At 36.8% G+C, this 27,959-nt stretch overlaps 1 protein-coding gene across 1 annotated transcript in view; it reads left to right on the top strand.

Moving 5' to 3' along the window:
* Positions 1 to 2,527: 2,527 nt before the first annotated feature.
* Positions 2,528 to 27,959, top strand: part of LOC113224949 (vacuolar protein sorting-associated protein 13B-like) — a 753,925-nt gene continuing 728,493 nt past the window's right edge. The window contains exons 1-4 of the mRNA XM_026454950.2: positions 2,528 to 2,537; positions 3,124 to 3,315; positions 9,884 to 10,053; positions 18,587 to 18,781. Coding sequence (XP_026310735.2) covers positions 2,528 to 2,537; positions 3,124 to 3,315; positions 9,884 to 10,053; positions 18,587 to 18,781 — 567 coding nt within the window. The remainder of the gene's footprint in view (positions 2,538 to 3,123; positions 3,316 to 9,883; positions 10,054 to 18,586; positions 18,782 to 27,959) is intronic.

Here is a 27,959-nt window from a genome sequence, read left to right as displayed (position 1 = left end):
AAAACAAGAAATGGGGAAAGGATTCCCTATTTAATAAATGGTGCTGGGAAAATTGGCTAGCCATAAGTAGAAAGCTGAAACTGGATCCTTTCCTTACTCCTTATACGAAGATTAATTCAAGATGGATTAGAGACTTAAATGTTAGACCTAATACCATAAAAACCCTAGAAGAAAATCTAGGTAGTACCATTCAGGACATAGGCATGGGCAAGGACTTCATGTCTAAAACACCAAAAGCAACGGCAGCAAAAGCCAAAATTGACAAATGGGATCTCATTAAACTAAAGAGCTTCTGCACAGCAAAAGAAACTACCATCAGAGTGAACAGGCAACCTACAGAATGGGAGAAAATTTTTGCAATCTACTCATCTGACAAAGGGCTCATTTCCAGAATCTACAAAGAACTCAAACAAATATACAAGAAAAAAACAAACAACCCCATCAAAAAGTGGGGAAAGGATATGAACAGACATTTCTCAAAAGAAGACATTCATACAGCCAACAGACACATGAAAAAATGCTCATCATCACTGGCCATCAGAGAAATGCAAATCAAAACCACAATGAGATACCATCTCACACCAGTTAGAATGGCAATCATTAAAAAATCAGGAAACAACAGGTGTTGGAGAGGATGTGGAGAAATAGGAACACTTTTACACTGTTGGTGGGATTGTAAACTAGTTCAACCATTATGGAAAACAGTATGGCGATTCCTCAAGGATCTAGAACTAGAAGTACCATACGACCCAGCCATCCCATTATTGGGTATATACCCAAAGGATTATAAATCATGCTGCTATAAAGACACATGCACACGTATGTTTATTGCAGCACTATTCACAATAGCAAAGACTTGGAATCAACCCAAATGTCCATCAGTGACAGACTGGATTAAGAAAATGTGGCACATATACACCATGGAATACTATGCAGCCATAAAAAAGATGAATTTGAGTCCTTTGTAGGGACATGGATGCAGCTGGAAACCATCATTCTCAGCAAACTATAGCAAGAAGAGAAAACCAAACACCGCATGTTCTCACTCATAGGTGGGAACTGAACAATGAGATCACTTGGACTCAGGAAGGGGAACATCACACACCGGGGCCTATCACGGGGAGGGGGGAGGGATTGCAATGGGAGTTATACCTCATGTAAATGACGAGTTGATGGGTGCTGACAAGTTGGTGGGTGCAGCACACCAACATGGCACAGGTATACATATCTAACAATCCTGCACGTTATGAACATGTACCCTAGAACTTAAAGTATAATAAAAAAAAAAAAATTAAGAACAGCCAAACATTCAGGGAGCTGGAGTGGCCAGATGCATGAAAGGTGGGCACAAATAAATAGCTGAAAATATATGGCTAAAAGCCAGTTATGTTTTTACATTTCAGACAAGCCATTAGTATCTAAATTTAAACTGCATTATATTCAGTTTTCATTATGGGGGGCATTGGCCTCTATTATTTTAGACACAATTTGTTGTCTAAAAGAAGAGTCTTTTAATACAGTGACATTGTTTAGGAAGCCTGTTATCCCTAAAGGACCCATAGCAGGGCATTTTTCTTGCTTTTTGAATATTTTGATTTGTATCCGAAGTTCTTCTACCTTCAAGTTACCTCATTCTGTCTGACACATAACTCTAGAAATGTAATGGTTTCAGCTATGAAAAGTAATGGTTTTGATGTGAATTGTAAGTTCTTTTACCTAATTCCTAATATGAGTCAGTATTGATCATACATCTTCTAAAATATGTATAAGATTAACATTTTATGTTTTATTTGATGTGACATTTAAATCTATGGGCTTACAGATTTTTACTTGTATTATGTAGTCAAACTTTAAAATAATCTTTGCACTTAGTCATCTGGTTAAAAATATGTGAGTAATAAATCTAATTAAATTTTGGCTGGGCACGATGGCTCATGCCTGTAATCCCAACATTTTGGGAGGCCGAGGCGGACGGATCATGAGGTCGGGAGATCGAGACCATCCTGGCTAACATGGTGAAACCCCGTCTCTACTAAAAATACAGGAAAAAAAAAAAATTGGCTGGGTGTGGTGGCAGGCGCCTGTAGTCCCAGCTACTAGGGAGGCTGAGGCAGGAGAATGGCGTGAACCCGGGAGGTGGAGCTTGCAGTGAGCTGAGATCATGCCACACTGCACTAGAACCTGGGGACTGAGACTCTGTCTCAAAAAAAAAAAAAAAAAAAAAAAAAATCTAATTAATTTTTGTTCATATGATGAAGGCTAAAGATTGAACTGTAGTCTTTTGCATGAAATAGTGGAAATGTGTTTTTGTATAAAAGTATGAGAAGGTATAGATATAAACGTTTTGTTTATAAGTAGGCCTTTCTAGTTTCTAAAGGTAATTAAATCCTGGAAAAATGTTTCTTCTTTTTGTCTGAATAAACAAAATGCACTATAAATTAAAAATCATTTTTATCACTTAGAATAAGGGATTCATGTGTACAAAAAAACTCTCATATAAGAGGTTGTACATGTTAGATAATGACACATGCCTATAGGTGGGGCCAATATCTTATTTAGAAAACAGTGTATGAGGAGATGAGGAATCTAGGAAGTAGGATTCTGTACCATGGAACATTGCCATAATGAATCTATTCTAGGAAAAGTTCAAAGCATGTAATACCTACTATTCATTTCCATGGTCATTATAAAACTCTTAAGGCACCCGGTGATCATGTTACTTAAATAACCCAATTTTCAATAGACTTTGTAAGGTAAATTAGTAAAATGGAGTTTCCTCCAAAGTATTCCCTCTCAGTCAATTTATGTTGTGTATAGAATTACTAGATATAAGCCAATTAGGTTTTGCAGAATAATTTTCTAAGAATGACAGTTTTGATTTTATATTGCTTGTTATAATATTAAATAACAAGAATAACTTTTAATTTAATGAATTGCTTTTTATCAGTAATTTATTATATGCATAAAGAAATACACATTGGCCAGGCTGTCTGTATGCAACTGATTGGGAATTTGTTTTAAGGCGTTAGGCTACAAGCTATAAAAATGAGATAAGAGTGATCTTAAAATATATACTTGTTATATCCAATTGATACTTAAAATATAAAATTTGACTTCTTTTAGGTTCCACAAATCAACAAGACTTTTCTTCAGGGAAAAGTGAAGATTTGGGAACAGTTCAGGAGAAGTCCACCAAAAGCCTTGTTATAGGTCCTCTTAATTTTCGTTTGGATAGCAGTGCGGTGCATAGGATTTTGAAAATGATTGTTTGTGCCTTGGAACACGAATATGAACCATATAGCAGGCTAAAATCAGGTTTGTTTCTGGATAAATTCTGAATCTATTGCCATTTGTTTTGAATAATTATATAATGCAATTTGTGTTGTCTTGCTAACTTTACCTTTTTATTGTAATTTGCCTGTTTGCAAGGACTTTGATATATGTAGCTGTTTATTTAAAGAATAAACTTGTGTGTAGAAGTTGGAGAGGTCAAGATTTGAAAGTTATTGCACAAATACTTTATTTGCCAGTATTTGTCAGTATTTTATTGCTATACCTTTTTAAAACTTTTTCTAGTGGATACTTGTAAATACAACTTTTTTTTTTTCCACATTAATGGATTCTAAGGAGCCAGATATAAAGTTGGGCTCTAAACACACAAATTTAACATTCAAGAAAACTTAAGCACTACTGGTTTTTAAAAAATTGCTGTAGAACTAATTTTTTCTACATGGTAGATAGCTATGGTTGTCATCGTTTCATAAAATATAATTTCCTTTTTAAAGCAGTAAAGCAACTCTAGATTAGAGCATAATAGTGTAATGAGGAAGTATAAGATAATGAAGAACTCACCCTGTGGAGTCAGACTATGGTTTAAAATTTGACCCTCACTTCTTAGTATCCTTAAGAAATTTAATTAATATCTTTGATGTTTCATTTCTCTGTCTCTATAATAAGTTTAGTTATTGTGACAGAGATGGCTAATTGTCTCCTCAATATCCAGTTTTTTTCACAGTAGTAGAAATTTCTGTAACAGAAATAAAGACTATACATTTAAGGGATAGTCATATGACTAGGTTCTGTTTACTGGGATGGGAGCAGAACTTTATGTGATGTTTTGGGTCATGACTTGAAAAGCAAAAGAGCATGCCTGCCTTCTTTTCTTCTCTTCTTTCTTCTGGCTGGAAAGTGAATACAATGATATGGGCTGGACCTGCCATTTTAGATTCTGAAATGAAAGCTGCATACTGAGGATGATAGAGTAGCAAGATAAAAAGCACTTAGGTCCTCAGTACTGTGATGGCACCAGGTTAGCCCTGGATCCTTTAGACTCAGATTGTTTCACAAAAGAAATAAGGGCTGAGCATGGTCACTCCTATCTGTAATCCCAGTAGTTAGGGAGGCCAAGGCGGGAGGATTGCTCAAGCCCAGGAGTTTGAGACCAACTTGGGCAGCATGGCAAGACCCTGTCTCTACAAAAGATTAAAAAAAAAAAAAAAATTAGCTGGTGGCACGAGCCTGTGGTCCCCGGGCTGAGGAGGGAGGATTGCTTGAGCCTGAAAGGTTGAGGCTGCAGTGAGCTGTGATTGTGCCACTGTGCTCCAGCCTGGCCAACACAAGACCCTGTCTCAAAAAAAAAAAAAAAAGAAAAGCTTCTGTTTTTGTTAAAATTTCTATTACTTTACTTTTGTCCCAGCAACTTTACTGTTATCTTAAATGATACACTGATAGTATCTACTTCCAATGATTGTTCTGAGCACTAAATGAGATAGTGCATGTGAAAGCACCTAACACAGTGTACAGTAAGTGCTTGACACATTCATGCATTCATTTATTGTACCTTACTTGAATGCCTACCCTGTGCCAGATATTCTTTATGTGCTAGGATAGTATAGCAAACAAGACATACAAAGCCTTTGGTCTCATGGAGCTTATATCCTCACGGGGTAGACAAATAGGAAACAAGTAAAAATATCATTTCAGTCATTGATAAATACTAGAGAAGAAAAATAAAAGAAAGTTTGAAGAAGAGTGCTTGAAACAGAAGGAGGGGAGAGCTGTTTTAGTAGGGACTTTAGGAAAGTTTTCTCTGGAGAGTTTATATGTGAGCTAACTTGTGAATGATGTAAGGGAGTGAATCATGCATGTATTTGTGAAAAGAGCGTTTTATGTAGACAAGTGCAAGAGCCTTGAGGTAGGAACAGTTTTGGCAGTATACAGGGATACAAACAGGCTAGAATAGCTGAAGCACAATAAATGTTTGTAAGTCATAGAGGTAGACATCAATCACCCTGTCGGGTTTTAGGGACCATGTAGTCTGTATTTTATTCTAAATGTGATGGGAAGTCATTGGTAAGTTTAACTTATTATTTTAATATTAACTTATTATTTTAATAGTAAATAGTATGGTTGGCATATGTTTTCATTTAAAAAATTTTAGATTTTGCTAGTTTTACTTGTACTGATTTGTGTGCATGTGTATTAAGTTGTATACAATTTCATCACCTTTGTAGGTTTGTGTGTTCACTACCATGGTCAAGAAAATGAACAATACCACAAGGATCTGGCATGTTACTCTCTTACAACCACACCCACTTCCCTACCATGTTCCTTTCTCCTCTCTCTTTTCCAGGGGCTAGGGATAACCCCTGGAAACTTTTGCCTTCCATTTCTAAAATTTTGTCATTTCAAAAATGTTAAATAAGTGAAATCATACAGTATGTAAGCTTTTGAGGTTGACTTATTTTGCTGAGCATAATTCTCTGGAGACTCATTCAAGTTGTTGCATGTATCAGTAGTTTCTTTCTTTTCCAGCTGAGTGGTATTCCCTTGTATACATATACTACAGTTTGTTAATTCCCTCACTTATGGAAGAATATTTGGGATTACTCTAGTTTTGGGCTATTACAAATAATGCTGCTCTGAACAGTTGTGTACTGGTTTTTGTGTGAACATTTCTTCAGGATAAATGCCTAGGTGTGCAGTTGCTGGGTCATAGGGTAGTTGCATGTTTTTTATTTTTTTTTTCAAGAAACTACCAAGCTGTTTTCAGGAGTGGCCATACCATTTTACATCCCCATGCAATGATGACTGTGTGATCCAGCTTCTTTACATCTTCCCAGCATTTTGTTTTGTCACTGTTTTTTATTTTAGCCATTCTGATAGATGTGTAGTTTTAATTAGCAATCTGCCATCTCACTGTGGTTTTAAAGTTGTGTTTCCTTATTGGCTAATGATGTTGAACATCTTTTTATGTGCTTATTTGCCATTTTTATTTCTTCAGTGAACTGCATATGTCTTTTGCTCATTTAAAAAATTGGGTTAAGCTAAAAGTTTTAATGTTTTTCATTTTATGCTGAAGTATGTCATCCCTTTGAATTAATTTTTTACTTAAGGAGTGAGGTTTAGATAGGGGTTTATTTATGTGTCTTTGAATTTTCAGTTGCACCAGCACCGTCCTTTCTGTACTGAACTGGTTTTGTACCTTTGTCAAAAATCAATTGAGCATATTTGTGTGGGTCTGTTTCTGAGTCCTCTAGTTTGTTTTCAGTTAGTAGACCTATGATCTTTCCCACTGTCAGTACCATGCTGACTTAATTACTGTAACTGTATGGTAAACCTTTATATTGGAGGGAGAAGTTACTCATTTTGGTTTTGAAGGAACGTTTGCTTAGGTTAGAAATAACCTCATTATAACTTTCATTTACATGTATCTCTAACGGAATGTTGGGTTGGCTGTTTCGTTTTGTTTTTATTTTGAGATGGGTTCTCGCTTTGTCAACGAGGCTGGAATACAGTGGTATGATCATGGCTCACTGTAGCCTTGATATCCTAAAATCCAGTGAGTCTCCTGCTTCAGCCTCCTGAGTTGCTAGGACCATAGGTGTGCGCCTCCATGCCCAGCTAATCTTTTTTTTTTTTTGTAGAGATGAAGTCTTACTATGTTACCCAGGCTTATCTTGAACTCCTGGGCTCAAATAATCCTGCCTTGGCCTCCTGAAGCCCTGGGATTATAGGCATGAACCTCTGTGCTGGCCCTTGACTCTTTTAATGTAGATCTATTGGCATTATTTATTTTTCTCATGTAAAAGTCCAAGTTGGTCATTATTCCAGGGAGACTGTTTTATGGGGTTGTCTTAGACCCAGATTCTTTCTGTTTTATTGTTCTGCCAACCCCAGAGATATGCCGTATATACATGGTCAATATTGGGTCACCATTAGAGTGTGCAATTTTAATCAGGAGGAAGGGGGAACAAGAGCATAAACGAAGGTATGCAGTTTTATTTATTTATTTATTTATTTAAGAAGTAGTCTTGCTCTGTTGCCCGGGCTGGAGTGCAGTGGCACGATCTCGGCTCACTGCAACCTCTGTCTCCCAGGTTCAAGACATTCTCCTGCCTCAGCCTCCTGAGTAGCTGGGATTACAGGCAGCTGCCACCATGCCCAGCTAATTTTTGTATTTTTAGTACAGATGGGGTTTCACCATGTTGGCCAGGCTGGTCTTGAACTCCTGACCTCAAGTGATCCACCCACCTCGGCCTCTCAAAGTGCGGGGATTACAGACGTGAACCATCGTGCCTAGTCTATAGTCTGATTTTAAGGACATGGCACTCTCATCCCATTGACTAAAATAGTGACATGGCCCTGCACCTAACTGTAAGGTAATCTCTAGGAGGAGTCCATATACCTGACTTGAATCCAGAGAGTTTTATTGCTAAATGAAAGAAGGAGAAAATGAATACTCCTGGGCAATTAGCAATCTCTGCCACAGTAGACATATGCTGTGTGTGTGCGTGTGTGTGTGTAATCTGTATTTGAAGTTTTGAAGCAGTCTGTCATCTCAAAAATGTAATGTATATAAAGAACCTTCTAACTGACTTTATTTTAATATACGTGCAGTCCTCACTTGCCGTGATGGCTTGGGACTATAAAAAGACCATGCAAAGTGATCCTTATCAGTGTGAAGAATTAAGTTGTTGCACAATCTTTAGAAATTCTTGTCAAAACATTAAACATTCTCTTACTGTTGGTTATAAATGTATAGAGAAATGAAAAAATATTAAAAGGAATATTCAAAACTAAGCCGTTTTATTTCTTTGAATAAACTTAAGAATCGTTCGAACAGTTTTTTTCTCCTTCTTGTATAACTTACAATATGACGTGTCTCTCCTATGCCACCTTAGCAAATTTTCATACTCCTTTCTACGTTTGGATAATATTCTAACATTTTATCCTACACAGTCTGTGAGGGATTTCTCTGTTGCCCAGGCTGAAGTGCAGTGGCACAGTATTGACTCATGCAATCTCTGCCTCCTGAGTTCAAATGATTCTCCTGTCTCAGCCTCCTGAGGAGCTGGGATTACAGGTGTGCTTGCCTGGCTAATTTTTTTATTTTTATTTTTATTTATTTATTTATTTTTTTAGTAGACATGGGGAATCGCCATGTTGGCCAGACTTGTCTTGAACTTCTGACCTCAGGTGATCTGTCCAAGGTCCACCTTGGCCTCCCAAAGTACTGGGATTACAGGCATAAGCCGCTGTGTCCAGCCGAATTTTGCAAACTTAGCCACATCTATGTAACTAACTGTTTAAGAGACAGAAACTTACCAGCACTTCAGAAGTCTCCATTGTGTCCTCTTCTGGTTACTATTCTGACCTCAGGAGTAAACCACTGGCTGGGCATGGTGGCTCACTTTAAAGAAGTTTGCTGACCTTTGCTGTGTATGCTTGCTCTGTGCTTAGTATTCTCCAGTCTTTTTCATTTTAACCATTCTAGTGGGTATGTAGTGCTATCACACTGTGACTTTACTTGCAATTACCTGATGTCTAATGATGTCGAGTGCCTCAATGCAGGCACATACTTCTTTTTTTTTTTATGAGACGGAGTCTTGCTCTGTCGCCCAGGCTGGAGTGCAATAGTGCGATCTACACTAGTAGGATGCCTTCCCCTACTTATTATACTTATTTATACCCCAAATACCCTAGGCTCATTGAGCACCAGCTTTAGGTATCATTTTTGGCCACTGGATAGATCATCTTTTGCTTATTCAAGTCTTTTTTGCTCATTTATTGTCTATTTTTATAAGATAAATAATATTTTAATGTGAAATTATAGAAAAACACAATCTCAGAATAAAGATCGTCAATTTTTTTTTTTTTTCTTGAGACAGTTTTTCTCCTGTTGCCCAGGCTGGAGTGCAAATGGTGTGATCTCAGCTCACTGCAACCTCCACTTCCTGGGTTCAAGCAATTCTCCTGCCTCAGCCTCCTGAATAGCTGGGATTACAGGTGTCTGCCACCATCCCTGGCTAAGTTTTGTATTTTTGATAGGGATGGGGTTTCACCATGTTGGCCAGGCTGGTTTCGAACTCCTGACCTCAGATGATCCACTTGCCTCAGCCTCCCAAAATGCTGGGATTACATGTGTGAGATTGTCTATTTCTTAACAATTTTTAGAAGGTTTTTTATTTTTGTTTTTAATATACTGTAGATACAAGTCCCTCATGGAGCTGGATCTTCCCCCTCCCCATCTGTCTGTGGCAAATATTTTATCTCAGTCTGTGTCTTGCCTTTTCATTATCTCAGTGATATTTTAATGACCAAAAGCTGTTATTCTTTTAAAGAAAGAAAATGGGAATTTCTTAAAGATATATTAAAATAAAAGACTGGTAAAGTTTTAAATAATGAAGACATACATTTACATTTGAGAATAGTGTAACTTATATTTGTTAAAGGTAACTTGTTGTTTTATACCTGCTTCATTGTTGAAAAGAAAAACAGGATTTGACCTTATAGTTTGGAGAACTAATTCATTTTTTAGTTGTTTAAGAATATTAATTATTTAAAAATATTCTTTATTAAGTTTTTATCATTTTAATTTTAGATATTAAGGATGAAAATGAAACAATACTGAATCCTGAAGAGGTGGCTTTTCTGGAGGAATATATTCCTACTCGACATACAAGTGTTACTCTCCTCAAATGTACCTGCACAATTTCCATGGCTGAATTCAACTTGCTGGACCATTTGCTACCTGTCATTATGGGAGAAAAGGTATATTTTGTGATTTGCTATATTTTTTTCCACTCATGTATGGATTTTTTTGTTTGTTTGTTTTTTTGTCATTTACTGAAAGAATATCTGCAGCTGGGCACAGTGGCTTGAGCCTGTAATCCTGGAAATTCAGGAGGCTGGGGCAGGATGCATACTTGAGGCCAAGAGTTTGAGACCAGCCTAGGCCACATAGCAATCAATACCTTGTCTCTAAAATAAAATAAAATAAAATAAAATAAAAAGTTAGGCATGGTGGCACATGCCTGTATTCCCAGCTCTCCAGGAGGCTGAGGTGGGAGGACTGCTTGAACCCAGAAGTTTGAGGCTGCAGCGAACTATGATCACGCCACTACACTTCAGCCTGGGTGTCACAGTGCGACCCTGTCTCAAAAAAAAAAAAAAAAGATAAAGATAAAAGTGTCTGCTTATATAGTTATCCATAATGAAGTAAAAGCAATATAACTATGAACTAAAAGTTAACTATGTTGATTTTTAAAGTGTAATTTTAAATTTATATTTTTAATAAAATAAACTTAAGCTTGAGGGTATGTAAAGAAATGTTGAAGAATATGGCTGTAGAAGTCAGACCGTATACCAGCTATAATGCCACAGACAATTACTTTATATCTCTAAGCCTTGTTTTCCTTTTCTCAGAAAGAGAACAATTATATTTTTTCAAGCAGACTGACTATTTTAGTTTTAGCCAGTAAAACTGTCAGCCTGCCTAGATTCAGACAGTTTATTACCTTACATAGACAGCAGAAGCAAAGTCAGTAATGGTGCCAGCTCCCCTGTCCCTTGTTCCATAGGACAACCTGTAACCAAAGGGCCAAATGACTTCTATTGGTATATCGTGGGGCACCCTGTTGGCAACAATTCAGTTTCATACTGCAGCTAAGCAGTGGTGTAGCTTAGCGCATATGTCGAAAGCCCATAACTCAGCTGAATGAGGAATGCTGATGAGACACTGTTTCATGGCAGCCTCTCTCAAGATGGGAAGGTGAATGAGAAATGCTCTTTTAGCAGCTCCACACAAGACCACATATTATCCTCTGTTTTTAGGGTATCACAGGATATTCTACTAAGATCTGCTGTGGTTGAGTGTTGCTTTCATGGCGTGGATTTGTATAACATTATCAGGATGCTGGTACAGACTAGTCCCACCACAGTACTTAGCTCCTAGGATTATTTTAAATATTCATTGAAATAATGTATGTAAACTATTTTGTATGTATTAGGAACTGAGTGATGTCTGCTGTAATTGTTGAGAATGCTTAATATTTGTTTATGGTCCATATACAATGTATTGTTTTCTGAATTTAACTTATACATACAAGGCCTTATTTGTTTGTTTGTTTGCTTTTTGAGACGGAGTCTTGCTCTGTTGCCTAGGCTGGAGTGCAGTGGTGAAATCTCAGCTTACTGCAACCTACGCCTCCTGGATTCATGCAACTCTCCTGTCTCAGGCTCCTGAGTAGCTTGGACTGTGGGCACATGGACTATATTTTTAGTAGAGACAGGGTTTCACCATATTGGTCAGGCAGGTCTTGAACTCCTGACCTCAGGCGATCCACCCGCCTCAGCCTTCCAAAGTGCTGGGATTACAGGCGTGAGCCACCACACCCAGCCTATCTTTTTTGGGATATATTTCTTTTGATGTTCGTATGATGATCGGGGTCCCCAACTCCTGAGATGTGGACCAATACTGGTTAGTTGCCTGTTAGGAACCGAGTTTCAGAGAAGGAGGTGAGTGGCGGGTGAGTGAGCATTACCACCTGAGCTGTGCCTCCTGTGAGATCAGCGACGGCATTCGATTCTCATAGGAGTATAGGAGCACAAATTCTATTGTGAACTGTGCGTGCAAGGGATCTAGGTTGGCACTCCTTATGAGAATCTATTACCTAATGACCTGAGGTGGAACAATTTCATTCTGAAACCATACCGCTTCTGCTGTCTGTGGAAAAATTGTCTTCCATGAAACTAATCCCTGATGCCAAAAAGGTTGGTGTCCTCTGATAGTGATGATCATAGAAATAAAAAGTGTCCTAACTTTAAAGAAGAAGTTATGTGAGGGAATTAACTATATGCATTAACTTTATTTTTGCTCCCTATTGGTCACTCATAATTAAGTATGGCAGTGTATATTATGATTAAGAGATCATGTAGAGAAAATTTCACTGGAGACAATTACAATATGTCTGCATTTTATCATTTCTGTTTTTGCTATCATCTGATTTTTTTTAAATAGATACTATTTTTTAGAGTAGTTTTAGATTCACAAAGCAGAGTGAAAGTGGTACAGAGATTTTTCATAAACTCATCCCCCTACATACATAGCTTCCCCCATTGTCAACATCCCTCAACAGAATAGTATATTTGTTATAATTGATGAACCTGTATTGACACATCATTATCACCAGGAGTCCGCAGTTTACATTAGGGTTCACTCTTGGTGTTTTATGTTCTGTGAGTGTTGACTAATGTATAATTATCTACTATGGCAATATCACATAGAGTAGTTTCAATGCCAAAGAAATCCTTTGTGCTCTGCTTATTCATCCCTTCTCCCTAACCACTGGCAACCACTGATCTTTTTACTTTCCTCACAGTTTTGCCTTTTCTAGACTGTCATATTGTTGGAATCATATAGTATGTAGCCTTTTCACATTGGCTTCTTTTACTTAGTAATATGGATTTAAGGTTCCTCTTTGGCTTTTCATGACTTGATAGCTGATTTCTTCTTTGCACTTACTAATACTCCATTATGGATGTACCACAATTTGCTTATCCATTCACCTACTGAAGGACATCTTGGTTGCTTTCAAGTTTTGAGAGTTGTGAGTAAAACAGGCATATATATCCATGTACAAGTTTTGGTGTGGGCATGTTTTCAACTCCTTTGGGTAAATACCAAGGAGTGTGATTGATGGACTGTATGCTAAAAGTATGTTTAGTTTTGTAAGAAGCTGCCAAATTGTCTTCCAAAGTGGCAGTATGATTTTACATTCCTACCAGGAGTGAATAAGAGTTCCTGTTTCTCCACAGCCCTACCAACATTTGATGTTGTTAGTGCTTCGGTTCTTTGTCATTCTAAGACATGTATAATGGTGTCTCATTGTTTTTAGTTTTATTTCCTTGATGACATATGGTGTGGAACATCATTTCATATGCTTATTTGCCATCTGTTTATCTTCTTTGGTGAGGTATCTCTTCAGATCTATTGCCCATTTTTAAAGAGTTGTTTGTTTTCTTAATATTGAATTTTAAGGATTCCTTGTATATTTTGGGTAACAGTCCTTTATCAGATAGGTCTTTTGCAAATATTTTCCCCCAATCTGTGGCTTGTCTTTTAATTTTCTTGTATTTTGCAGAGCAGAAATTTTGAATTTTTAGTGAAGTCCTGCTTATCAATTCTTTGTTTTATAGATTGTGCCTTTGGTGTTATATCTAAAGGTCATCACTATACCCAAGGTCATCAGCTTGTATCTTTTAAGAATTGGTCCATCTCATCTAGGTTATCAAATTCGTAGGCATAGAGTTTATAGTATTTCTTTCTTTTTTTTTTTGAGACGGAATTTCACTTTTGTTGCCCAGGCTGGAGTGCAATGGCATGATCTCGGCTCACAGCAACCTCTGCCTCCTGGGTTCAAGTGATTCTCCTTCCTCAGCCTCCTGAGTAGTTGGGATTACAGGTGTGCGCCACTGTATGTGGCTAATTTTGTATTTTTAGTAGAGACAGGGTTTCCCTGTGTCGGTCAGGCTGGTCTTGAACTCCCAACCTCAGGGGATCTCACCTTGGCGTCCCAAAGTGCTGCAATTATAGGCGTGAGCTACCGCACCTGGCCTGTCTTTAGTATTTTAAAAATTATCATTTTAGTGTCTTTGGGATTTGTAACAATGTTCCTCTTTCATTTCTGACATTAGGATTTGTATCCTCTTACTCTTTTTCTTAGCCTGGCTAGAGAGGCTTATGCTGATTTTTATTGAGCTAGCTTTTGGTTTTGTTTCTCTGTTGATTTTCTGTTTTCAATTTCATTGATTTCTGTTTTGATTTTAATTCTTTTCTTCTTATTTTGGATTTATTTAACTTCCTAAAGTGTAAGCTTAGGTGATTGATTTTAGATTTTCCTTTTTTGTAATATATGAACTCAATACTATAAACTTCCCTCTAAGCATTGCTTTCACTACACGCTATAAATTTTGATAAGTTGGATTTTCATTTTCATTTAATTCAAAGTATTTTTTATTTCTCTTGAGATTTTTTCTTTGACTTGTGTTCTTTAGAAGTATGTTTTTAAGTCTCCAAATATTTTGACATTTTTTAGTTATGTTACTGATTTTTAGTTTAATTCCATTGTGGTCTGATAGCAGGCATTGTATGATTTCTTTTAAATTTGTTTAGGTGTGTTTTATGGCTTAGAATGTGTCTATGTTGGTGACTATTCTATGTAAGCTTTAGAAGAATGTGTACTCTGTTGTTGCTGTATGAAGCAGTCCACTGATGTGTATTATATCTGGTTGATTATAAGTTCAATTATGTCCTTATTGATTTTCTGTCTGTTGGAACTGATTATATCCGATAGAGGGATATTGGAGTCTCCAACTAAAATAGTGGGTTTGTCGGGGTTTTTCCCTGAAATTTTATCACTCTTTGCTTTATGTATTTTGACACTGTGTCTTTAGGCACATCCATGTTAGGGACTGATGTCTTTTTACAGAATTGACACCTTTGTCATTACTTAATCCCTTCTTTATCTCTGATTGCTTTCCCTGGTCTGATTTTTGTTCTGTCTGAAATTAATATAGCCATTCCACTCCCTTTTGATTAGTTTTAGTATGGTATGTGTTTCTCTATTTTCTTTTAATCTACACATGTCTTCATATTTAAAGTGGGTTTTGACTGGGTGTGGTGGCTCACGCTTGTAATCCCAGCGCTTTGGGAGGCAGAAGTGAACTGATTGCTTGAGCCCAGAAGTTTGAGACCAACTTGGGTGAAACCCTGTCTCTACAAAAAAATACAAAAATTAGCTAGGCATGCTGGTGTATGTCTGTAGTTCCAGCTACTTTGGAGCCTGAGTTGAGAGGATCACCTGAGCCCTGGAGGTTGAGGCTGCAGTGAGTCATGATCGCACCACTGCACTCCAGCCTGGGTGACAGAGTGAGACCCTGTCTCAGATAAGTGCATATGAAAATTTTTTTAAAAAGTAGGTTTTTTTGGTAGGCAATATATAGTTGGGTCTTGTATCTTTAGCTGCCTTGACAATCTATCTTTTAATTGATGCATTTAGACCATTGATAAGAAGTTATTATTGATATAATTGGACTAATATAAACCATACTTCTTGCTGTTTTCTAGATTTTGCCCTTGTTATTTGTTCCTGATTTTATCTTCCACTCTTTTTTTTTGCCTTTTGTGGTTTTAATTGAGCATTTCATATTATTTGATTTTCTCTCCTCTATTAACCTACCTGCTGTACTTCTTTTTAGTGTTTGTCCTAGAATTTGCATTATATTTTTACAGCTAATTCAAGTCCACTTTCAAATAACACCATACCACTTTACAGGTAGTCAGAGTTTCTTATAGTGAAAGAAACACTAATTCTGCCATCCTGTTTCTTGTATCATTGCTATAATTCATTTTACTTTTATGTAAGCATTCATAAGCTAACACACAATCATACATAATTAAATACATATTACTGTTATTATTTTGACCAAATTTATTAGATTAAGAATAATAAAAATTTTTACCTTATGCCTTTTCTGATGCTGTTTTTTTTAAATGTAGATGTGAAATTCTGACCTTTATCATTTTTCTTCTTAAGAATTTTTTTTAACTCTTCTAGTAAGGCAGATACACTGGAAACAAATTCTCTGAATTTTTTTTTTTTTTTTTTTTTTTTATCTGAGAAAGTCTTTTTTTCTCCTTTTGAAGGATGATTTCATGGAGTATGGAATTCTAGGTTTGTAGGTTTTTTCCTCTTAAAATATTTTACTCTCTTCTTGCTTACGTCATTTTTGAGTGGTGGTCAGGTGTAATTCATATCATTGCTCCTCTATAAGTAAGTTGTATTTTTTTCTGTGGATTTTTTTGGGGGACTTTATCTTTGATTTCTATGATTTGAAAATGATGTGTCTGTGTGTGGATTTTTTTTTTTTTTCATTTATCCTGCTTGGTGTTCTCTGAGTTTCCTGGGTTTCTGGTTTGGTGTCTGACATTAATTTGAGGAAACTCTTAGTCATTATTGTTTCAGATGTTTCTTCGTTTCTTTCTGTCTTTTCTTCTCTTGTGGAATTCTTATTACGTGTATGGTACAACTTTTGTAGTTGTCCCACAGTTCTTAAATATTCTGGGGTTTTTTGGGTTTACTTTGCAGTTTTGGCAATTTCTACTGAGATACCTTCAAGCTTAGAGATTCTTTTGTTAGCCATGTCTGGTCTTCCAGTATGCCTGTCAAAGGGAAAAATGCTAACAAAGAGGCCTTACTCAGAAGGCAGCCCACAAATTTGTATAAAATTTCCTTTAGATTGTTGGCTAGTTCCTAAGCTGCCCGTGTGTAATGCAAGACTTCAGGAAACCCAGCAGAAAGCAAAGTATAAATTTGACTATTGCATGGTGCTGTGTATCTGCAATTAGAGTTCAGGCACTGCCGCGTTAGCACCTGGGCCTTCCTTTGAGACCTTATAAGGGCCACACCGTAGGAATAAATACAGATTGAAATAGATTAGTCTAAGAAAGCCTAATTCCAGTCCTAAATAGGACCATGATGATATACTTGTGTTCTGTTTGCTTGCCAAAGAATAGTTAACTTACTTTAGGGGAAGATAGTATTATCAAAGCCGTTATAACTTTTTATCCATGATGTCATCTGCTTGATACAAAATTATGAGGTATACCTAAAAATAGAACCAATTGAATTAAATATAATAAAAATCAGTAATATAAATAGACTTAGAGATTATTAAGGTATTTAGTTGTTAGACATGGACTTTATGGTTAATTGCTTAAGGAAAAAGACAAAAAGGTGGAAGATTTCCAGAGAGACCTCAATCCATTAAAAAAAGCACCAAATTAAATTGTGAAACTGGCAAATGTAAGGATACAAGTTTGAAGGAAAAGGATGGAAAAAATATACCATTTAAATGCTAACCAGAAGAAAGATAGCATGGCTGTTTTACTAAGAGATAAAGTTGATTTTAAGGTAAGAAGTATTACTAGAAATAAAGAGAGCCACTTCATAATGATAAAAGTGTGAATTGAAAGAAAGAACAACACAGATAATTCTCACAGGTGTAATCTTGAGTGAAAAATTATATACTGTGTGATTTCATTTATATGAAGTTCAAGAAGAGAGAAAACTAATCTATGGTGATTGAAGTCATTAGCTACGTCTGTTGAGGATTTAGTATTGCCTTGAAAGGGACATGGCACAGCCTTGTAGGGTGCTTCAGATGGGTGGTGGTTACAGATGTAAAAATTCATTCAGCTCTAACCTTCAGATTTGTGTGCTTTATTCTGTGTTATTTTTAGTAATCCCAAAGAAAGTCACTTAAAAAAGCAATGTAATTCCTAAATAAATGGTGGTTTTAAAATTATTGGTAATGAGTAAAAAATCAGGATTGTATTTTCAACTTAGTTTTAGGCACAGTGTTTCTCAGTAATGGCACTTTTGGTTTTTTGGATTGGAGAATTATTATGTAGCATTTACCATCTTTGGCCAATACCTGCTAAAGGCCAATGTTATTGTGACAATGAAAGACAGATAAAGCAATGAAACTGCTCTTCTTGCATTTTGTCTTATTCTTCTGGATGGAAAGTCATGGCGTTCCTCATTGAGAACCACAGGTAGAGCACTTTAAGGTAGTGAGTGAGTGAGTTCTAGGACAGGGGTCATTTGCCACTCAGCGTACATATGCTGGACATCTTGAAACTTACCTGTATTTATTTGAAAGCTCTGAAAGATTCTGTAAAACTGAGAATACTGTGCCATCCTCAAGATTCTTAGGACTTTATGAGCCCTTAACATGTGTATTGTTAGTAGATATGGTACAGATCAGGAATTTTTCTTTCCTGCAAACATTGCTTATGGTGAATGTTTTTGACATTGTGTGGTGTAGTCCATTTAGTTCCTTAGTCAGCTAAATGTGAATAAAAGAGATTAAAATAAAATATGCTGACTCTTGGATATCTAGATACATTTTGGAATAATTAAGCTTAATACAATATCTTCATCATACTGAGGCATGTAGTGATACTATTCCAGTTGACTGAAAAAGAAAAAAAAAAACTTGAACTGAAAGGGCAATGATAATTTTGCAAAAAATATGCATTCTTTGAAGTCTGGGACATATTTAATATATATAGAAAGACATTTGTTATTTGGTTATGGCAAGAGAGTTCTGTAGAAAGGCATCATTTCTAGATTGATTGGATATCACTGCAAATGTGCAGATCTGAAGCATGTATAGAGGGAATTGCAACTCAGTCACTGCTCCACTTTTAAAATATAAAGCGAACACTTTTATTTTCTAGAACTCAAGTAACTTCATGAATACTACAAACTTCCAATCTCTTCGGCCTTTGCCATCCATTCGAATATTGGTGGATAAAATTAATGTGGAACATTCAGTGCCGATGTATGCTGAACAGTTGGTGCATGTGGTCAGCAGCCTTACTCAGCCTTCTGATAACCTGCTTCATTATTGTTATGTACACTGCTATCTTAAGGTATGAAAAGTGAATTTTCTTGTTTGTTAGCATGGGTTTGGCTGTGGGATCATCACATAAGTTTCTTTTTTCTTGATGTTGTAATTTCAGAGAAATAGTACTCTAAAAGGTAAGATTTAAATAAGAAATAAGATTTATTTATTCCAATAAATTAAAATAAGTAATAAAAATATACTTATTTTAAAGATTTCTCAATTTTGTGAGATTAGTTGCTTGATATTTATAAATGAATGGTTAATTATGACTTTTGAATGATTTTACTTATCACTGATGGTAATTTTTATAAGCAATGTGAAAGAGCACTTAGTTTAATATGGATGTTTTGAAGACTCATGCTTTTTTGAAGGGAGCATTTATGTGAGGCATAATGAGGCATAAAGAGGGCTTAAAACTTTTTTTGTCACCTTTATTTAATTCATGTTAATTTATTGATGCAAGGACAATTTGTTTTATATACAGACATATGCCATTTTATCATGCATTACTTTATTGTACTTCATAGTAATATTGTGTGTGTGTGTGTGTGTTTTAGCAAATTGAAAGTTTGTGGCAGTCTTGCATTAAGCAAAGCTTTGGTGCCATTTTTTCAATAATGTGCTCACTTCGTGTCTCTGTGTCATATTTTGGTAATTCTCCCAATATTTCACAAGTTTTCATTATTATTTTAGCATTGTGATCTGTCATCACTGTTCTTTGATGTTACTATTGTAATTGTTTTTCGGGTATCAAGAAGTGCACCCATCTAAGATGGTGAACTTAGTTAGTAAATGTTGTGTGTGTTCTGGGTCCTCCATTGACCAGTTCCCCCTTCTCCTTCCCTTATCCTAATCCTTGAGATACAACAATATTGAAGTTAGGCCAATTAATAGCCCTACAATGACCTGTAAATGTTCAAGTGAAAGGAAGAGTCCCATAACTCTACTTTAAGTCAAAAACTAAAAATAATTAAGCTTCGTGAAGAAGGCGTGTCAAAAGCCAAGATGAGGCCTGAAAGCTAAGCCTCTTTTGCAAAACAGCCAAGTTGTGAATTGAAAGGAAAAGTCTCCAGAAATTAAAAGTGTTACTCCAGTGAACGCAGGAATGACAAGAAAGTGAAATAGCCTTATTGTTGATATAAAGTTTGAGTGGTCCAGGTATCAGATCAAACCAGTTACAACATTCCCTTAAATGAAAAGCAAGGCCCTAACTCTCTTCAATTCTGTAAGTGCTGAGAGACTTGAGAAAGCTGCAGAAGAAAAATTTGAAGCTAGCAGAGGTTGGTTCATGAAGTGTAAGAGAAGCCATCTCCATAACATAAAAGTGCAAGGTGAAACAGCAAGTGCTGACCTAGAAACTAGAGCAGGTTATCCATATCTAGCTCAGTTAATGAAGGTGGCTACACTAAACAGATTTTCAATGTAGACGAAATAGCCTTCTCTTGGACGAAGATGACGTCTAGGACTTACATAGCTAGAGAGAAGTCAATGCCTTGCTTCAAAACTTCAAAAGGCAGCCCGGCACAGTGGCTCATGCCTGTAATCCCAGCTCTTTTGGAGGCTGAGGTGGGTGGATCATGAGGTCAGGAGATCGAGACCAGCCTGGCCAACATGGTGAAACCCCATCTCTACTAAAGATACAAAAATATTAGCCGGGCGTGATGGTATGTGCCGGTAATCTCAGCTACTCAGGAGTCTGAGGCAGGAGAATTGCCTGAACGTGGGAGGCAGAAGTTGCAGTGAGCCAAGATCAGGTCATTTTACTTCAGCCTGGGCGACAGGGCGAGACGCTGACTCTCTCGTTAGGGGCTAATGTACCTGGTGACTTTTTAAGGTGAAGATAATGCTCATCTACCATTCTGAAAATCCAAAGTGCCTTAAGAATTATGCTAAGTCTTCACTGCTCATGCTCTATAAATGAAACAATAAAGCCTAATGACAGTACATCTGTTTACGGCATGGTTTACTAAATATTTTAAGTCTGTGGAGACCTACTGCCCAGAAAAGACTCCTCTCAAAATATTAGCACTCATGGACAATGCTCCTGGTCACTCTACACCTTTGATGAAGATGTACAGGGAGATGCACGTTGTTTTCATGCCTGTTAACATGATATTCATTCTATAGCCTGTGGATCAAGAGTAATTTTGACTCTGGTCTTATTATTTAAGAAATATATTTTGTAAGGCTTATAGCTACCATAGATAGCGATTCTTCTGAAAGACCTGGGCAAAGCAAATTGAAAATCTTCTGGAAAGATTCATCAATCTAGATGCTATTAAGAATATTTATGATTCATAGAAGGAGGTCAAACTGTTTACATTAACAAGAGTTTGGAAGAAGTTGATTTCAATCCTCATGGATGACTTTGAGGGGTTCAAGCCTTCCATGGAGGAAGTAACTGCAGATGTAATGGAAACAGCAAGAGAACTAGAATTGGTGTCTGAAGATATGACTGAATTGCTGCAATCTCATGATAAAACTTGAACGGAGGAGGAGTTGCTTCTTATGGATGAGCAAAGAAAGTGATTTCTGGAGATGGCCATTACTCCTGGGGAAGATGCTGGGAGTATTGTTAAATGATTACAGAGAATTTAAAAAGTTCTGTAAACTTGGTTGATAAAGCAGTGTCATGGTTTGAGAGGATTGACTCCAATTTTGATAGAAGTTTTACTACTGGTAAAATACCATCAAACCTCAATTAATCATCATTGCCTGCTATGGAGAAATCTTTCATGAAAGGAAGAGTTAATCAGTATGGCAAACTTCATTGTTGTCTTATTTTTAGAAATTGCTGCAGCTACCCCCACCACTTTTAGCAACCACCATCCTGATTAGTAAGCAGCCATGAACATCAAGGCAAAAAGGTTATTACTTGCTGAAGGCTGAGATGGTCATTAGCATTTTTTAGCAATAAAGTATTTTTTGTAAGGGGTGGGGGCAGGGTCTCACTCTGTCTCCCAGGCTGGCATGCAGTGGCACGATCTTGGCCCACTGCAACCTCCACCTCCTGGGCTCAAGCGATTCTCCCATCTCAGTTTCCCAAGTACTGGGACCACAGGTGCATATCCCCATGCTCAGCTAATTTTTTTGTATTTTTGGTAAGATGGGGTTTTACCACAATGCCCAGACTGGTCTCAAATTCCTGAGCCTTGCTTCCCAAAGTGCTATGATTACAGGTGTGAACCACTGTGCCCAGCCAACAAAGTGCTTTTTATTTAAGGTATAAAAGTTTTTTTTTTTTTTGACATAATGTTATTGCAGACTTAATAGACTGCAGTATAAATATATATAAAACTTTTATTATATGTACTGGGAAACCAAAAATTTTTGTGATATTTGTTGTATTGTGGTGATGTGGAACTTGCAGTATCTCCTGGATATGTCCATCTGGTTATGTAAAGTGAATTATTGGTAGCTTTTCCCAGCTCTTTCATTTTTTAAAAAATGAGTAATACATCCATGCAGGTATGTAGAAACAATAACCTCAAATGTTGAACAATACATGTTTTAGCTAAGCAAACAGGGATGTATGGTTTAAGTAGAAATAGTGTGTACACAATCACTTCTGTTTCGTGAACAAAAGAAAACTATAAAAAGTTGAATTTAAGAATCAGTACTGGCTGGGCATGGTGGCTAACGCCTGTAATCTCAGCACTTTGAGAATCTGAGGTGGGTGGATCACTTGAGCTCAGGGGGGTCGAGACTCCCCTGAGCAAAGTGGTGAAACCTCATCTCTACAAGAAATACAAAAATTAGCCAGGCATTGTGGTTGCATGCCTGTAGTGCCAGCTACCTTGGAGGCTGAGGTGAGAGATTTGCTTGAGCCCAGGAGGTCAAGGTTACAGTGAGTTGTGATGGCGCCACTGTACTCCAGCTTAGGCAACAGAGTGAGACCCTGTCTCCAAAAAAAAAAAAAAAAAAAAAGTACTAAAAAACACTGCTTTTCATATAATGTATCAAAAGATTAGAGGACTCCACAAATAGGCTCTTGGCCTAATTAGTTTATTTGAAGTTTTGAAGTTTTTAAGTATTTGTATATCTGTAATGCAGAAATAAACCAATTTCAAGATACCAGTTTTAGATCACCTGCAGGTGTATATAAACATTTGACTGTTGTCAAGCCATGCAGACTAGAAGAACATGTTTTCTTGGTTGTTTTTGCAAAGCCTTTTTTCTCAAGGCTGGCTCCTTTGGTGGAAGAACAACAGATCACGTTGCAAAAGGGTGTAGACACAGGAAGTGTGACTCATTGGGGCCATTATTTTAGTGATCTACCATAATGTTTTATGTCATATGGAGAGTAACAGAGATATTTTTAAAACCTAGATATAAAGATTATAAATGTACTTTATACTTTACAATGCTTTATACTTTACAATTTTCAGATTCAATGCTTTATACTTAAGCTTTTTAATTTATTGTCACAATACATAGAAGTGGACAATTTTAAAAAATATTGGTACAACCTTAGTATCAGATTACAGTGTTAAGAATATTTGCTTTTTTTTTTCATGTCAATAATATATTTTATTTAACCCAATATATGCAAATATCAGTTAATATGCAGTCAACATAACACATTGACATTCGGCTTATAGATAAATAAAGTGTGTCTCTATACAGAAGAAGGATGTTCACCAAAACCATTGGTTGTCAATATAGTCACCATCCATACTGACATAAAATTTATTGGAATGGTTCTTTACCATTTCTACTTGTCAATATGTTAAAACTCATATTTCCAGTGTAATGTAAAAGTTATTTACAGTGTCCTGCTGATATCGTTATATTTTGGATAAAGGGCCTTTGCTACACATGCTGTCTAGTTTTCTTTTATATTTTGGCCTGGTTGAATACAGTCATAATGGTTAAGTTTAATGTCTCAGTAAGTGAGGTGTTAGGCAAAGTGGGAATAGCATAATGTGCATAGGAAAACCATTCACTGGTGTTAAGAGTAGTAAATCCTTTTTTTTTTTTGAGACAGAGTCACACTCTGTCTGGAGTGCAGTGGCACAATCTCGGCTCACTGTAACCTCCATTTCCTAGGTTCAAGTGATTCTCCTGCCTCAGCCTCCCGAGTAGCTAGGATTATAGGTGTGCACCACCACGCCCAGCTAATTTTTGTATTTTTAGTAGAGGCAGGGTCTCACCATGTTGACCAGGCTGGTCTCAAACTCTTGGCCTCAAGTAGGTCTGCCCACCTCGACCTCCCAAAGTGCTGGGATTACAGGTGTGAGCCACTGCGCCCGGCCAAGAATAGTAAATACTTATGAAAATAAAGCCTTGAATCCTGTCTTGAATATTTCGTTTCATTTTCGTACTTCTGCTGTGAAACAGGATATTTTAATACTTTCAGGATTTGGTAGAGTTTTTTTTTTTTTTTTTTAATATAGCTATTGTGATGTGACTCCATTTACCAGTTTGCTATAAAGTTTATAGCAGTTCATATTACTTGGGATGATTTCAGTAGCCTTTGAGGAAGTTTTTAAAGTTTTACTTTTAGTGTTATCATGTTACAGTAGTACAGTAGAGGATTCATGTGTTTGGCATTTTAGTTCATATATAATTTTCAATTAAATATTTAAATGCTTGAGTTTTAATTTTGTATACTTAACCTTGACTGTATTGGCTATATGATGAAATGATTCATAATTCCCACTTCATGTAATAAAATTTACCAATTGGGAGAGTTGGCATGGATCTACATGGAAAATATGCAGATGAAAGATTCCTTTTTCAGCCTCCTGAGTAGCTGGGATTACATGTGCGTGCCACCACTCCTGGCTGATTTTTTGTGTTTTTAGTAGAGACGGGACTTCACTATGTTGGCCAGGCTGGTCTCAAACTTCTGATCTCGTGATCAGCCCACCTCTACCTCTGCCTCCTAAAGTGCTGAGATTACAGGCATGAGCCACCGTGCCTGGCCAGGTAGTACAGTTTTATTAATGAGAAGAATGGAATTCTTTTTGGAGGGACAACATTTCACCTAATTGGGATTTCAACTTATTGTTCCCACCACGTTGATCATAAATGTTTTTGTGTAAACATTATTTTTTCCTTGTAGGCTATCCCAGAACAAGCAGTGTGTGGGATTTGCCCTGTACGCTATAGTTGGTTTTTGCTCTGTTTTCTTAGAGGTATATTGTTTACGAATTAACTTAACCAAGGAAGTGAGAGACTTTTACAATAAGAACCACAAAACATAGCTGAAAGGAAGTAAGATATACATAAATGGAAATGCATCTCATCTTTTTGAATTGGAAGACTTAATATTGTCCATGCTATCCATTCTACACATTCAGTGCAATCTCTATTACAATTCCAATGTTTTTTTGCAGAAGTAGAAAAACTCATCCTAAAATTCATATGGACTCTCAGGGGACCCCGAATAACCAAAACAATCTTGAAAAAGAACAAAGCTGAAGGACTCACTCTTACTGATTCCAGAAGCTACTACAGAACTATAGTAATCAAAACAGTGTGGCACTAGTATAAAAACAGACACGTAGACCAGTGGAAAAGAATGCAGTGCCCAGCAATAAACCATTGTGTACATGGTCAAATGATTTTTGACAAGTGTCAAGACTGTTAAATGGGAAAGGACAGTCTTTTTAGCAAATGGCACTGGGAAAACTGGATATGCATATGCTAAAGAATGAAGTTGGACCCTTACTTAACACCATATTAAAAAAAAAACTTAAAATTGAACAGAGACCTAAATGTAAGACCTCTAAAAAGTACTTCATTTTTATGCCTGAATGATAATATTTCATTACATGTGTATACTACTGCAGTTTATCTATTCATTTATCCATTGATGGACATTTGGGTTGTTTCCGCTTTTTGGCTATTAGGAATAATACAGCTATGAATATTCATGTCTAAATTTTTACGTGAGCATAGGTTTTCATTTCTCTTGGGTATACCTAGGTTTGGAATTGCCTGGTCATATGGTATTTTTAATATTTTTAGGAATTGGCAAACCAGTTTTTAAGGAATGGCTGTTTTGTTATCCTCCCACTGATAAGTGTGAGTTTCTATCTTTCCACTTCCTCCCTCTTTCACCTTTGTTGTTGTCTGTCTTTGTGATCTTAGCAACCTTAGTGGTTGTTAAAGTGGTATCTCACTGTGGTTTTGATTTGTATTTCCATAATGACTAATGCTACTGAGCATTTTTTTGTGTGCTTATTACCTTTTGGTCATTTGTATATCTTCTTTGGATAGATATGTATTCCAGTCTTAGGCCCATTTTAAAATTGGGTCATCTTTTTGTTGTTAAGTTGCAAACATCCTTTATGTATTCTGAAGTGTTTCATTTCTTGCATAATGTAAGTGACAGCATGTCACTATTCTTATTTTTAAAAATCTGAGTGGTGAAAATGAAATCAGAGTGTTACTGATAGTTTTACTTGCTTAAATTGCTAGTGGAAATAAAATCAAGAGAAAATACTTTTCTTTTTCCTCCATAGGAGAAAAATGTAAAGGTAGTATTGGCTTTAATCCAGAATTTTGTTTTGTTTCAGTAGACATATAAACAAAAACTAGGTTGAGAGGGTTTAAGAAGTAATAGGTACTGTTTATATGCTGGATTACATTTATTGATTTGCATATGTTGAACGAGCCTTGCATCCCAGGGATGAAGCCCACTTGATCATGGTGGATAAGCTTTTTGATGTGCTGCTGGAATCGGTTTGCCTGTATTTTACTGAGGATTTTTGCATCGATGTTCATCAGGGATATTGGTCTAAAGTTCTCTTTTTTTATTGTGTCTTTGCCAGGCTTTGGTATGAGGATGATGCTGGCCTCATAAAATGAGTTAGGGAAGATTCCCTCTTTTTCTATTGATTGGAATAGTTTCAGAAGGAATGGTACCAGCTTCTCCTTATACCTCTGGTAGAATTTGACTGTGAATCCATCTGGTCCTGGACTTTTTTTGGTTAGTAGGCTATTAATTATTGCCTCAATTTCAGAACCTGTTATTGTCTATTCAGGGATTCAATTTCTTCCTGGTTTAGTCTTGGGAGGGCGTATGTGTCCAAATATTTATCCGTTTCTTCTGGGTTTTCTATTTATTTGCATAGAGGTGTTTATAGTATTCTCTGATGGTAGTTTGTATTTCTGTGGGATTGGTGGTGATATCCCCTTTAACATTGTTTATTGCATCTATTTGATTCTTCTCTCTCTTCTTCTTTATTAGTCTTGCTAGTGGTCTGTCAATTGTGTTGATCTTTTCAAAAAACCGGCTCCTGGACTCATTGATTTTTTGAAGGGTTTTTTTGTGTCTCTCTCTCCTTCAGTTCTGCTCTGATCTTAGTTATTTCTTGCCTTCTGCTAGCTTTTGAATGTGTTTGCTCTTGCTTCTCTAGTTCTTTTAATTGTGATGTTGGGGTGTCAGTTTTAGATCTTTTCTGCTTTCTCTTGTGGGCATTTAATTCTATAAATTTCCCTCTACACACTGCTTTAAGTGTGTTCCAGAGATTTTGGTATGTTGTGTCTTTGTTCTCATTAGTTTCAAAGAACATCTTTATTTCTGCCTTCATTTCGTTATGTACCTGGTAGTCATTCAGGAGCAGGTTGTTCAGTTTCCATGTAGTTGGGCGGTTTTGAGTGAATTTCTTTTTTTTTTTTTTGAGACGGAGTCTCGCTCTGTCGCCCAGGCTGGAGTGCAGTGGCCGGATCTCAGCTCACTGCAAGCTCCGCCTCCCAGGTTCACACCATTCTCCTGCCTCAGCCTCCTGAGTAGCTGGGACTACAGGCACCCACCACCTCGCCCGGCTAGTTTTTTGTATTTTTTAATAGAGACGGGGTTTCATTGTGTTAGCCAGGATGGTCTCGATCTCCTGACCTCGTGATCCACCTGTCTTGGCCTCCCAAAGTCCTGGGATTACAGGCTTGAGCCACCGCGCCCGGCCTTGAATGAGTTTCTTAATCCTGAGTTCTAGTTTGATTGCATTGTGGTCTGAGAGATAGTTTGTTGTGATTTCTGTTCTTTTACATTTGCTGAGGAGTGCTTTACTTCCAATTATGTGGTCAATTTTGGAGTAAGTGCGATGTGGTGCTGAGAAGAATGTACGTTCTGTTGATTTGGGGTGGAGAGTTCTATAGATGTCTATTAGGTCCACTTGGTGCAGAGTTGAGTTCAATTCCTGGGTATCCTTGTTAACTTTCTGTCTCGTTGATCTGTCTAATGTTGACAGTGG

Source organism: Piliocolobus tephrosceles, chromosome 7 (genome assembly GCF_002776525.5).
Source record: "Piliocolobus tephrosceles isolate RC106 chromosome 7, ASM277652v3, whole genome shotgun sequence".
NCBI lineage: Eukaryota > Metazoa > Chordata > Mammalia > Primates > Cercopithecidae > Piliocolobus > Piliocolobus tephrosceles.
The sequence above is the reverse complement of the archived record's forward strand: the minus strand, read 5'-3'. Positions and strand labels throughout refer to the sequence as shown.